Source organism: Mustela nigripes, chromosome 1, assembly GCF_022355385.1.
Source record: "Mustela nigripes isolate SB6536 chromosome 1, MUSNIG.SB6536, whole genome shotgun sequence".
Lineage (NCBI taxonomy): Eukaryota > Metazoa > Chordata > Mammalia > Carnivora > Mustelidae > Mustela > Mustela nigripes.
The window spans coordinates 33039101-33054140 of NC_081557.1; the positions used below are offsets into that span (position 1 = coordinate 33039101).

General features: G+C 36.2%; 1 protein-coding gene across 1 annotated transcript in view; it reads right to left on the bottom strand.

The window, feature by feature from the left end:
* ZDHHC13 (zinc finger DHHC-type palmitoyltransferase 13) overlaps nucleotides 1-15040 on the bottom strand; it is a 47936-nt gene that overhangs the window by 19174 nt on the left and 13722 nt on the right. Inside the window, exons 3-10 of the mRNA XM_059407245.1 lie at nucleotides 14809-14931; nucleotides 12722-12799; nucleotides 10829-10973; nucleotides 9339-9403; nucleotides 7793-7955; nucleotides 7424-7549; nucleotides 3723-3856; nucleotides 472-574 (exon numbers count right to left, since the gene is read on the bottom strand). Coding sequence (XP_059263228.1) covers nucleotides 472-574; nucleotides 3723-3856; nucleotides 7424-7549; nucleotides 7793-7955; nucleotides 9339-9403; nucleotides 10829-10973; nucleotides 12722-12799; nucleotides 14809-14931 — 937 coding nt within the window. The remainder of the gene's footprint in view (nucleotides 1-471; nucleotides 575-3722; nucleotides 3857-7423; nucleotides 7550-7792; nucleotides 7956-9338; nucleotides 9404-10828; nucleotides 10974-12721; nucleotides 12800-14808; nucleotides 14932-15040) is intronic.

Here is a 15040-nt window from a genome sequence, read left to right on the forward strand (position 1 = left end):
TTTTGGGTGGCAATGTAAATATATTTTTAGTGTGGATTGAGAATCACGGCTATAGACGGCAACACTGTGCTGACCACAGCTGAGGAGGACACATTTCCCCCAAATACCCCTCCCATACAGGCCATCTTGATACCCAGAAGATTTATTAATCAACTGTCACTGCGAACCAGAGAGTATCTCAAGGCAATACAACAAATGTATACGGGTCCAAGTAAAATAATAATTCATTCTACTGTTTCTTTCCTGTGAGTAATGAATACTAGACCCCTACCGGTTCCATGGTGTGCTCTAAGATTATTTCCAGAACTGAGAAGATTTTCAACACTACACCTCATCAACCAGAATAATTAAAATGACTACAAATAGGAGTTGCATTCCCTGGATCTCTCCTATTATCTAAATTTCTAACACTGGCATTACTACTGTTGAAAGGTAAAATGAGATAAACATTTAAATTTCAGCTTTAAGGATATGAGGAAAGAATAAGGTGAACCAAGTCACAAATATCCAAAAAATGGAACTTAGCAGGAAGACCGTTGGTAAGTATATGAAGCTCTTATACCCGACCAAGAACCTGAAAGAGAAAGGGGATATACACAGGATATTAGTGAAAACAAGTATGGTCCATATTAATTTTAGTTCTACATCCCGTTAAATAACAGTAATAATAACAATCCCCTCAAGTAACGGCAGCAAGCAATGGCTTTCAGCACCCAGCACTTCCAGTGTGAAACTTCCCACCCAGTAACTGAACATTTGCTGCCACCTCACCCCATTTTCCATGAGAAAAGTAAAGCAGAGATGCACGTTCTAGTTCTTGTAACTAACTTCTACAGGATTTCATTCCCCGTAACTTTCTATTTGCAATGATTCTTCAGTTCTATTGTGACGTATCACACATGTATTTCTTTTTGGTATTTCATATTTTCAAATGTTCCAAAATGCAAAAATTGTAAATACTTGGGAAATTCACCTTCATGTTTAATATGCTTCCTTCTGGAGGACAGGAGCCTATTTTTAAAAACAAAACAGATGCACACAACCCTAAGCAGTTTCATCCCACAACCAGCCTGAAAAGCAGACAAGCCACATAAAAAAAGATCTATAAAGGCTAAAAGTGGCACCAGTGGTCAGAACGCAAACACTCTTGCTTGAGTAAAAAGCAACAAGGAAGGCTACATATCACTTACTCAACTGTTGCTATTGGAGTTTCAAAAGGAAAAAAATCTGTCTTTTGTGTTAAATACTCAATATACTAAATCTGTGCATAAACAGAGTTTACCTGGATCTGTTTTACAATGTTATACCAGGAAAAAACAATGGTTGATGACAGGTAGGGAAAGGACTTTTTAAAAAGCTCTCAAGATATGAGCATCATCGTGATAAAATATTTCAGAAAAACTAAAGATCCCAAACTGCAGGCTCATAAAATGCTGCCAGAATAGGCCAAACAGAACCCATGGAACTTCCACAGCATGACCTGAGATCCTGCAGCACGAAGGTGTTTGATGTTTGACTGAATTAAGCAGTGCAGTGAACTACCTAATTTGTAAGTCTGCGACCATGACCTACCTACTTCTAACAGGCACCACAGAGCAGCCTGGATTGATAAGCAACTGCCCCTGGAGCCTAAATAGTAGTAGAAGTTTGCAGCTGCCTATGCTCCATGAAACTGGGTCTCTACAGAAGAATAAGTCAGAAATAAAAGCAGGATGGATAAAGGTGCCATATACATTTGTCTCCCATTTGAACTGTGTCCATATGCCAAGCCCTCGACACACTGTCAGCAGAAACAAAAGTTTCATATGATTTTTGCATACTGCTGGTTTCTACCAGAACAGACAAAATCTCAAATGCTCCTATCCTAGGTGAGTAGATACTGCCAGGTCTGGCTTTCTCTCTGAAAAAGCCAAAGCAAAAACAAAAACCCCAAAGCAATGATTGAAATGCCTGGTGATTTGGCTTAAAATGTCTTTGGCAACGGAGTCAATCTTATTAGTGGAAAATGAATAAATATCTCTAAGTTACAAGTTTTCTGAATAGCAGGCAATTTTAGGCATTCTGGTATTTTTCAGAAACGTAAGTTTTTACTTTGCATCTATATTCTAATTAATTCCCCACCAACTGTCCTATTCTTACATGACCAAGAGTAAGCTTCCTCTAATACTTTGTTTTTTCTTATGACTCAAGTGGCTCATGCTTATTCCGGAAAATGCTGGCAAGCAAAAAAGGGCATAGGAATACTGAACACCACACTCTGAAGAGAGCAACACTGTATTTCCTTTTAGATCCTTTTCTATGGATCATCATCATTACATTTTTCTTTCATTCACTAAGTGAAAATATTGAGCAGGAGAACAAGTTTCCTGCTTATAGGGGCCTTAACACTCCAGGAAACGGTGATGAAGTGCTATGAAGGAAATCAAACAGTGATGCAGAGAGTTAGGGACAGCCTAAGGAAGTGACCCTGCTCTACAACAATATGGCACTGGAACTCTTCAGACAAAGACAGAAGCAAAAGCCAAGGCCCAGGGCTAGAGGGGAGGCTGGGCATGAGCTCAACAATGTGTTCTAGAAACAGAAAGAAGGTAGAAGAGCAAAGAAGGGAAGAGAGGAAAGAGATGAAATCAGAGGGGAGACTGAATCACGTAATACCTCACAGGCAAGGAGTCTGGATTTTATTTTGAAGACACAGAAAAGGAACCAGAGGGCTTTAAGCAGGGAGAAAAAGCAGAAAATGATTTATTTGCCTTTTTAAAAGACCGCGCTGATTGCTAAATGGGGATGAACTATAAAGGGATAAGAGCTGAAGTTAAGACCAGTTAGGGACGTCAGTCTGGGGTCCTGGTCAAGGAGATGGAGAGAATAAACTGGACAAAGGGCAGGAAGGACTTGGTGATGAGCTGGTGGAAAGGGATGAACCAAAGATCAAAGTAATCCAAGGATGACACTCATTATTCACACAGGGAACCGGATGCCATTTTACTGAAAAATGGAAGTGAGAAAAGACTGGGGTGTGGTATGGTTACTGAGTGATATATGTCAGCCATGGTTCTAACCACTGTATATACATTAACCGTGAAGCAGGGATTGTCACAATTATTATCCACATTTTATAGATGAACAAAGTGAGGCGTGGAGAGGTAAAGCAACTTAATCAATGTCAGAATGCTGTGTGGTAAAGCCTGACTTGAACCCAGGCAACCTGACTCTTAACCATGACTATATATAATCCTGCATAATATTTTCCTAAAAACAGAACCATACCATAGCTACTATTTTAACTACAATTTAGCTACTAATTTCCTACAATTTAATTAGGTTGTTTCAACTATAAAGCATTAAGAGCAAAAACAATGAGCTTAAAATGAGTTTAGATTAAGGAAAAAAACATTTCTGAAAAATGGGCAAAAATGTTTCATGATATAAAAACAGTTACAAAAATCTTCTCATTATTTATCCAAATCAACAATTCAAAAAGTGAGCTAGGACCTTTATTTTCCACCAATTGCCAATTCAGTCAGAATATTGGGTTGACCAATTTGCTTTTAGCTAAATAATATACTATCGAAGCCCTTCCCTCCCACCACCCTGAAGAATTTTCTGTGTGGTAAGTAACATTCATAGCTCAATAAAAACCTATGATTCTAGCTGATCAACAACAGAAATAAGCAATCAAATGGAAATGCAATAACCAGCCTTGCAAAGACTAATATACACACCTTGGAAGCAAAGATGTCAGAAAAAACAATGTTAATAGAAGACATCCTTTTAAAAGCCAAGAATCTGAATTGAAGTCCAGTATGATTCCAACAGCCCACATGGTAATCACAGAAAGCATCAACAGCAGGAAGAGCTATTAAGAGATTGAGAATTTTAGAACCTTATGGATTTTACATCCTAAGTTTCTAACAATGATTAGTACAACAAAAGAACTACTTCCTAAATGATAACAATTAATACAATAGCAGAATACAGAGTTTTTTCCTTGAAATTGCTGACTGATAAATATGAAGTCTGAGAAACCACAAATCTTGGAAACAATCTTTTAAAAAACTTCAATGTTATAAAATATTGCTTAAACATATTTTCTTTCGCTTTCTTCCCCTCTAAGAAATGGTGGTCTTTTAGAAAAATGTTCATGAGAGCTGACATTTCTAAAAATAATTCCTTTCTAACAGTAACTACAGGTCAGAACGCATAAAGCAAAACAAAGGAACCACACAAAAATCAATACACTCAAGACTCAATGAGGAGAGTACAGGAGTTCCAGCCTGGACACCAGATGGTGCCATCCCCTAATAAAGAAGGTCAGAGGGAACAAGCCTGCAGAAAAGATGATAGTTTAGGGCATGTGGAATTTCAGATGTCTGTGGGCATCTAGGAGATACCCAAGAGGCAGACAGGAAAAGCAGGTCTATCACCCAGGAGAACATTTTGTACTCATCAGTATATAGGCTGGAAAGCCAAGAATGAACAACATCCCAAGGACGTACAGGTAGAAAGGGGCAGAATCTTGACTAACACAAACATTTAAGGGGGAAAAAGCTAAGTCGTCAGAGGTAACCAAGAAAGACTGACTGGTGTGACCAGAAAGGCAGGATGAAAACCAAGAGAAAGGTCCCATGAAGCCAGAGAAGAGAGTTTTAAGAAAGGAGTAGGTCTCTGTTGTCAAGTGACATACAAAGGCCAAAGACTGAAATAAATCCTCAGGATGCTAATCCTTCCGATCTATTGGTTCAGTCTATGAACCAACAGTGCAGGTGACTGTGGCGCCGAAGCCGGGCATCACACTGCTGCATTGCAGTCCCCTAACTGCAATACATGTGACCTTTGTAACAGCAAAGAGAGAAACTATATTCTGCCCTATTTTCTTCGATTTTTACTTCTCTAAGTATTCTGGGGATGAATAGTTTCCAATGCTATCAAATCTTTAAAATCCTCAATCTAGGAGTTCCTGGGTGGCTCAGTCGTTAAGCGTCTGCCTTCAGCTCACGTCATGATCCCAGGGTCCTGGGATCGAGCCCCGCGTCAGGCTCCCTGCTCAGCAGGAAGTCTGCTTCTTCCTCTCCCACTTCCCCTGCTTATGTTCCCTCTCTCACTGTCTCTCTCTCTCTGTCAAATAAATAAATAAACTCTTTCTTAATAAATAAATAAAAATAAAATCTTAAATCTAATTTGCATGGCAACATAAAATTAGCAAGTTTAGATTTTTAAAAATGTAGTAAACTTAGAATCTACAGGCAACATAATCTCAGAATAAAAATATGAATTAAATACAGATCTCAAATTTTAACCCCAGACATTAACACTCATAGACGAGTCACAGTATTTATTCACTCAATAACTATTCCAGTGCAAACTGTATGCTGGGTACTGTTCTAGGTACCTGGGACAGATCACGACTTAAGGCCTTTCTCCCATGGAGCTTAAATTCTAGCAGAAGATGACAAGATAAATGTACTAAGTGATTTAATAGTACATAAAAGCTGGATCACATAGAGCCTTATAAGTCACGGTAAGGACTTTGGTTTTTATTCTGTGACACAGGGGGAGGTATCACAGGATTCTGAGCAGAGGAATGACAGGACCTGCCCTACATTTCAAAAGATTCATCTGCCTGCTCCGCTGACAATGGACTAGAGGTGAGTGGGGCAAGGAGATGTGAGACAACTGCAATAATCCGCATGGAAGATAATGGTGGCTGGACCAAAATGCCACCGGTGGAACAGTGAGAAGGGTCAGACTCTGGAAATACACTGAGGACAGGATTAGCCAATATGTTTTGCTAATGGACTAGATACATGGTGTGACAGAGAAAAGGCAAAAATGGCTGGGAGGCCAGAGCTGCCACCTACTAAGGGAAAGGCTGTGGATGGAATACTTAGGGAGGAGTGGGGCAAAGATAAGGAGTTCAGTTTGGGATATGTTATGCTGGAGCTGCCTATCAGACACTGAACTGGGTAATTCAAGTAGGTAATTTGATATAGGAGTCTGGAAAGATCTGAACTAGAAATAACTTTGGAAGCGGTCAACATATACATGGCATGTAAAGCCATGGAAGTGCACTGGGGGTGCCTGGGTGGCTCAGCTGGGGAGTCTGTTTCTCCCTCTCTTTCTGCCCCTACTTCTCATTCATGCTCTTTTTCTCCCTCTCTCAAATAAATAAATAAAACCGTAAAAAAAAAAAAAAAAAAAAAGAATAAAGCCATGGAGTGTATGAAATCACCAAGGGAATGAATGGATTAAAAAAGAGGTCCAAGAACAAAATCCTGGGGCACCCTACCAATATGGGGGTAGGAGAGAAGCAGAGGGGCTGGCAAAGGATACTGAGGAGTGACAGTTACTCCTTCCTCTCTCCCTCCATACATCTGAATGCAAAATTGGTGCGATATTTGTGATGACCCTCTGCACAGAAATCTGGTGCCCGTGAATTTAGAATCGATGTAAGGATAAAATTACTAATCATTATTAGCTAAGATGATGTCATCTGTCTTATTTGAAAACATTAAAAAAGTAGAATCAACTCAGTATCTTGTTTTTAACAATTTGAATTATATTCACTAGTATGACTTAGATTTGGGGGGCCATTCACAAGAACAAGCTGAACTTCCTAACTTTCTCTATCAATTAAGTTTAGAAGAACATCACTCAGAACTGCCAACTTAAACCAAGAGTAAACTCGGGGTACATCTGTAGAAATTCCAGATGTTTTTATTTTGTGAGGAGCCATCACATGCTTGAAGTCTGCAACACTTATTTTTAAAGTCTAACTCCTCTGTGTTGAATGTTACTATTTTCCTCTTGAAAAAATTTTAAATAAAAACAAGTTCTATAAGAAAATCTTCTTATAGAAGAAGCAGTAGCACCTGGGTGGCTCAGGGGGTTCAAGCCTCTGCTTTCAGCTCAGGTCATGATCTCAGGGTCCTGGGACCAAGCCCTGCATCGGGCTCTCTGCTCAGCAGAGAGCCTGCTTCCCCCTCTGTCTCTGTCTGCCTCTCTGCCTATTTGTGACCTCTATCAAATAAATAAATAAAAATCTTTAAAAAAAAAAGAAAAAGAAAAAGAAAAAAAACTTCTATAAATTTTCTCTCAACAAGGTATTTCTCCTTTTGTTTCTTTAAAAATCAGTCTGTTTTCAATTCATTCATTAAATGTGGAAGTATGCTATGACATTCACAAGATAACACACAGCTTTAGAGCCATCTAGCTGAGGATCACCAGTAAATTGCTAACAAAATGCCAAATTTCCAACTCTGGGCCATGTGATGTGTGGAAATATGTAATTAGCAGATGTAATGTAGCACTAAGCTAATTTCCTGGTTTCGCCCTGGTTTCCTCCCTGATTTACCTTCAAAAACAAACACAAATGAACAAAACAGTCCTTTTTATGGCCCATAGAACAGAACCCATATGAAAATACCTCACATTTCTGCAGCCACCTCCAAAGTCTGAACTTCTTGTTGGCTCTCATTTTTGCCTCTGTTTTTAGCATGTGAATAATGAGGCGATTTTTATTCTGTAAAGCTATGTCAAGAGGTGTTTCACCCTTAATAAGAGAGAGAGAGAATATTCAATTATATTTTCTACAGAGTATGGGTGCTAAACATTTGATAAGAAATCAGCAGAATCATAGACTCAAATATATTCATTCTGAAAGTAGCCAGCTACAGTTCGTGGTTATTTATCCTGTGGTTAATTGAAAATATATGCGTAGCTTATGTTTACGTTGATGTACTAATATCCTCACTGAAGACATAATAAACTAAGGGCGATAAATACCTGGTCATACCTTAACATTTCGGATATCCAGGCTAGAACCAGCTTCCAAAAGTTTATCGACCGCATTAACATTTCCTGCTGCAACTGCCCAGTGGAGGGGAGTGTTCTGGTGTATTTTATCAACCACAGTGAGAGAAGGATTAAACTTTAAAAGAAATCCAGTTGGTTCTGGTCTGTTTCAAAACAATAAAATACCCAGGAGTTTTAGAGAGATGAGTGATTTCAAGGGTAAATGCAAAATTATGGATCTTTTAAGCTAACATATAAATTGACCAATCAGTTAAGTATTCTGAAAACCAATACACTTCTTTCTGCAGAGTTCTATTCCAGGGGTTAATAGGAGAGATGCACCTTTCAAAAAGACATCCAGGAAGTGACAGTCTGCTACACAGATAATTTAATTTCACAACATCAGTACAATGAAATAACTTCTTTTGTTTTTAACCTTTTATTTTCATATTGTTGTTCTCTTGGTTAACATTTTTTCTTAAATTGTGAATTTAACTTCGGCCAATGTTATGTTATTTACCTAATTAAAACTAAATGTACAACATTCTATCTGAGGCGATAAACCAAAAGCTAACTTTTCACGTTCCCTTTAACCAATTATTAAATAAAACAGGTAGAAATAATGTCCTAAATTATTTATTTATCTTAGAAACCTATGGAATAGCAGGCAGCATTCAATATTTTTACTTTACCATCAATATCTTCCCTTCTTTCATGACTACTCAAGAGATTCTTTTAATAAAACAGTATTCTACTTACTTATTCTATCAATATCTTTAAACACTATTATCTGACTTTAGTGTTATCACCAGAAAAGAAGAAATGCTTTTTAATAAAACTCAGCTCCCAGCCCCCAGCATGAATAAATGGCATCACAACTAACTCAGTTCCTAGGAGAGAGGTCCTAAGTAAAAGCAGAATCAGAAATTAAGTATAACACTGGAAACAAATTCATAAAGGTAAAACTGTAGCAAGTATTTGGACAGAAAGAATACCAGACATTGACTATCTGGTGGTCATTAATCACATGTGTTTATATAATACATAGAAAAACTTAAATATGTAAATACTTGATATAAACACATCAATAGACTATATTCGTAGATCAGTTACAATTAATATTTTCAGAGCAGTCAACAATGTCAGAGAGCCTCAAAACGTATTGTTTTCTGAAAAGATTTTATCAACCAGATTTCAAATTATAAGAAGATTTAAACTTGAAGCCAATTTTTAAAAAATGCAAAGTCAGAAATATAAGTCATATTAGTAAGTATATGCTATGGATTCTCTACCTGTTCTATAAGGAAATTTTTTTCTTATTAGTAGCTTTCAAACTATCAGGAAAAAACTATTGTGAAAAAGAAAATTTATTTCAGTGGTGCTTAACCACAACTACATTAAAAGTTCCTAGCAGTCACAGGGTGGAAAATCTTCCTTTCCTCTTCAGACGGTATTATCATCTCAACATAGATTAAGATATTTAAAATTACATACAGAGAAATTAGAACCAAGAATCAAAATGAGGCAATTCAATTAAATATACTTACCCAAGTACTTTGTGAGCTGATAACATCAGAGGTGTCTGCCCATTTAAATCTGTCATATTCACACTCTGTCCAAAAGGAAGAGTCAATCAGACTTACTGTAAACGCCGTCAAAATTCTCTCTTCTCTTAATGGAAGTAGCTCTCTAATACATTCAACATTACAAGAAGGGTTTACAAGAAGGGTTGTGTTTACAAGAAGGGTTCAAATATCATTTGAACAAAAGAATATTCTGCTTCAAATCCATAGGATAAAAATTCACCGTTTTCTACAAAATATTCTTAAAGGGAAAACGTGAATATATAGTTTAAAGTATATGATGTGAAAGGAAGAGAGCTAAGGGAAGGGGGAGAACGCTAATAATCACCATCAAATATAAGAGACTCAGAGACCTTAGGAATCATCTAGGTTACAACTTAACTGACACACTATTTCAAACCATCGTGTCTTATGTAACAGCACCCAGTCTTTACATAAACATACTTCAAGGGATGGTGAAATGTCCATCTTTTCTGAGGCAACTCACCATATTTTTGGACTTACGTTTCAAAGAGTAAAAGCATGAAAAATTCTTTTCTCTTTTCCAGGATAGAGGGGGGAAAAAAGGAAACCCTATCTCCACGAGGATATGCTCCTTTTAATAAGATGGCCCAGGCTTGAGGCACACAATAATGATTCCATCCAAGTCAAAGAAAGAGTTTCAGTTACCAAAGAATCTCTTGGGCCTTGGAGGAATACAACTCAGGAAAGAGCCGAAAGAGAGGCAGACAGGGCTCCTCCTCATACGTCTTCCCAAAATGAGACCCAAGAGGTTATAATTATTCTACTTCAGTTGGCTAAGTCTGAGAGAAAGTGCTTATTTAAAAAGAACACAATCATTCCAAGAGCATTTGTGCAAACATGTTTCCACGCCTGTTACAGGCAAGTCTGCTGATACATAAACTACTTCGCAACCAGAAAGCAGATCCCAGACAAGAACAGCTGACAGTGAAACTCCCACCGCCAATACCCTATAATTTAACCTGTGCCATAAATGGATGCCTCTTAAGGCAAGTCATTTTTCATGGAATTACTTTAGAGAACAATAAGAAGCACATATTCAAATTGGTCTCCCATTTGGACTCAAATAATGAAAGCAAATGATGGGTTAATTTAGTGATCTGACTACCATTCCTATATTCAACCAGAAGAAAAATACAGGTTTTGAAGTCATGTTTTTGAAAAACTCTGCAAATTACTGGGATCATAAGGAAAACTATTATAGGCTTACACGTTTCAAAAATATCTATTACATGTTACTGTGCTAAATGATCTGTCCTTTTTGCTCCAATGAAGCTAGAAAACTAGCACAGCTACACTTACTGAGGCTAATATTTGACTATCCGGATATCTTTAACTTCTACTTTAAAAATGAGGACAGAGTATTACTAATCATCCTTCCAATCTCTTCAGCTTCACAACAGCTGGAGTATAAGATAGGTTTCAAAACATACCTGTCCTTTGGAGATGAGATATGCTATAATGGGCATGTGTTGAAATAATACTGCCAGGTGGATGCTGCTGAAGCCCTCCCCATCAATGAGAGTGGGGTCTGCTCCATACTGTAGTAGTAATATGACCATAGGCAAATGCCCTTGTCTGTAAAGAGAGGATAAAAATTATACAGTTTTCTGTAGCATGTAGAAAAACTTAAGGGAAAAACTGATATCCCTAAGACATGAGAGCTTTTGGTTCAATATAAACAGTATTTCCTAATAGACTTTTATTTTTTTTTATTTTTATTTTTTTTAAGATTTTATTTATTTATTTGACAGAGAGAAATCACAAGTAGATGAAGAGGCAGGCAGAGAGAGAGAGGGAAGCAGGCTCCCTGCTGAGCAGAGAGCCCGATGCTGGACTCGATCCCAGGACCCTGAGATCATGACCTGAGCCGAAGGCAGCGGCTTAACCCACTGAGCCACCCAGGCGCCCCCCTAATAGACACTGGAGATTCTCTAGACATATTTCACTTTAAGGCTCCAAACTTAGAGCTATCTATAAAGTCCTTCTTGAGTGCTGGTAATACACTTAATAACCTCCCAATCTACTATAAATCTTATGTTGCTACCACATATAAATAATAACTTTACATGACTAATGCCCAAAATGAAAACTTTAAAATCACTTAAACTGCATTGCTGCTATTTTAAAAATCAAGAAATAATCGTGAGTCAGATACAATGAAGTACAACATTCACAAACTACAGAAATACTGTGATAATATTATTTATTCTTGGAAACTACATACTTTTACACTTGATTGTGGCTCATTTTCCATGTAAAGCACTGTATCTTGCTAACTTAAAAGGGATGAGTTAACCTAGATTCTTCAAAATTCTTGGATATGGAAAAAAGATTTCACTCCTTTTCTTAAATGTACAATTATTCATTTTAGTTTGGGGTTCATGCCAACCCCACCAACCAGAGACTGGGATTAAAGTGACAGATGAAGAAATTATTAAGTATCAAGACACAGCGTCTGGGTGGTTCAGTCGTTAAGCATCTGACTTTGACTCAGGTCATGATCCATGGGTTCTGGGATCGAGCCCTGCATCGGGCTCCCTCCTCAGCAGGAAGCCTGCGTCTTCCTCTCCCACTCCCTCTGCTTGTGTTCTCTCTCTCACTGTCTCTCTGTCTCTCTCTCTGTCAAATAAATAAATAAAATCTTTAAGAAAAAAAAAAAAAGAAAGAAACCTCCCTTAAAAAAAAAAAGTTATCAAGATAGGCACATATCAACTACAGCTTCAAAAGGCCAATATATAGCAGAGAAAAGAACTGACTGAGATGGATATTAAGGAGGGCACGTGTTATGATGAGCCCTGGGTGTTGTATGTAAGTGATGAATCACTGAATTCTACTCCTGAAACCAATATTACACTGCATGTTAATTAACTGGAATTTAAATAAAAATTTGAAAAAAAAAAAAAAAGAAGTGAGTTTACAGTTCTCTGAACTATAGCTTTATCCATGTGATCAGATATAAAGATACTTATTTTGATTATAAGGAAATATAACACACATACTTGAGTTTAAGCATCATAGTAGAAACTTAAATTAAACACAAAAACATACTATCTCTGGAAACTCTTTGAAACTGTACTTTTTTTTTTAATGAAGAAAGGGAAAAAAGGGAAAGAAAGCCTTTCAAATGGTCTATAACAGCAGTTTCCAATGGTAGTTACTAGCCACATGTGGCTATTTAAATTAGTTAAAATTAAATAAAATTAAAAATTCATTTCCTTACTTGCATTAGCCACATTGGCTAGCACAAAACAAAACACTTCCATTATCACAGAAAAGTCACTTTGATTCTGAATAGCACTTTCAGTATTCAAAAAATTCATTACCTGATGGCCCAGTGAAGAGGAGTTGAATTTAAATCTCCACCCAACTGATCTACTACAGCACCTTTTGAAATATAAAACCTATTAAGAGCAGACATAAATGAAAATAAGACTTAAAACTAAAAATTCATGATGAGAAAGAAAACATTAGTTTTTCGTTGTTATATACATGAAAACAAATTATAATAACCCTCTCTAGAAGCACTCAGACCTACATGAGATTCAAGGGATTCACACATAGCATCAAACAGATCCCTGGTGAAATATTCTCGGCATTTCAGTAATGATTCCTGCAGTCAGGAACATTCCATTAGAACTGACACACCAAACGCACGTTAACTACTCACTACATACTCTAATTACCCGGAACTCTTAAAATGGTTTATATTCAAAACAATTAGGATCACACATTCTACTTAACTTGCAAGAAGAAAGGTGAAATTATGTCACTTTTAACGGTTTAGAATTAGAATTACTAGGTGGGATTGAATTCTAAAAATAAGTAGTAAAAAATTAATTCAAAATCCTTTCAGAAAAGTTAGACATTTTGAGTATTTGGCTTTCTATTTCGGGGTCACAGGTGTGATACAGTGTATTAAATAAACCTATAAGGTAAAGAGACTTTATTTTGTGGTTTACAGGAATTATAATATTTATAATTATTATAATTGTATTTTATAATATTTATTTTTATTTTATATCCATATTGTATATAAAACACATTATATAATATATAATTTTGTATATTTTTTCTATATATAGTATATAAATGTTATATATTTTTCTATATGTAATTTTATACTTATTTTCTCTATATTTATATATATTTAATTTTATATATTATATTTATTTTATTTTATAATATAATATAGTAGCAAATTAAAATATACAGATTAAAATAATTTTATTATATTTTATATAAAATATAGCTTTTATTTATATATATTTTATATATTATATAATATATATTTATTGTGATATAATAATTATAATATTTATAATTATAATTTATAATATTTTAAAGTTGTGCTTCATATATCATATTATCCAAATAGTATTCTAGTTTATTTCCACAGAAAAGGTATTTGCCTGTGAGTATAAAGTGTGTTTATTTTAGTATATTTTAAATGTTAGCCCATTTTTATTTTCTTAAATGCCAGGGTTTTTAAATATTATATCATACAAAAATATACACACATTCACATGCACACATATATTTTACACACTAAAGCATAAAATTAAGAGACAAACCAAAAAACTCTGGGTAGACAGCACCACTCTATGAAGGGGAAATACTTTTTACAACTTAATACATGTCTACTTAAAAATGTATTCTGTATGTAGTTTAAAAAACGGTTAAATCATTCCCCTACTGATCGACTCCTACTGGAATTATGACAAAGTACAATATGTTAATGTTTCTTCTAAACTAGAAGAAACTTTCTGTTCTAGTCTGAGACAGTTTGTTATGCTTTTCCCTTTCAAAAAATGATGGGGGTGGGGTACCTGGATAGCTTAGTCAATTGAACACCCAACACTTGGTTTCGGTGAAGGTCATGATCTCAGCATCATGAGACTGAGACCCGCATCAGGCTCTGAGCTCAGTGTGGGGTCTGCTTGAGACTCTCTCTCCCTCTGCCCCTCCCTCTAAAATAAATAAATCCTAACCAAAAAAAAAAAAAAAAAATTGGGGGAGGTGGGTGCCTGGCTGGCTCAGTCAAAGGCATGCAATCCCTGATCTTGAGGTTGTGAGTTCAAGCCCCACGCTGGGTCTAGAGCTTACTTAGAAAAGAAAAACAAACACAGAAAAATGTTAAATTTCACTGCCAGAACTTTATCTTTACAATGGGCCCCTTGGCTTTATCTTCAATTTTTCTTTTAGGGTCCAGTGAGAGTCCTAAAATGGATGATCACTAAGGTTCTTTTCAACACTATGATAACTGATGTGTGGGGCACAAAGTTTCAGGTATTCATTCACAATAAAAGATGACAGATGGCACAACATTCATACTTGTACTTGAAGAAAAAAATGAAGAGAGATCTAGAATAACAAATACACACTTAATTAACACACATATATCCCATCTTACCTTACAAGATCCAGCCTGTTGTTTATAGCAGCCCAATGAAGAAGTGACACATTTTCTTTGTCTGGTTGCCTGACATCATATCCTGCTTCTACCAATTCTTTACAACGTTCAAAAATCCCGTATCTCAAATTTTTAAAAAAAGCACAATTAATACCATTAAAATAATTTCGAATACCAAAACTTCTTCCTTTTACCATGCCTTTATTTAACCTTTCAGTTGACACAGGAATAC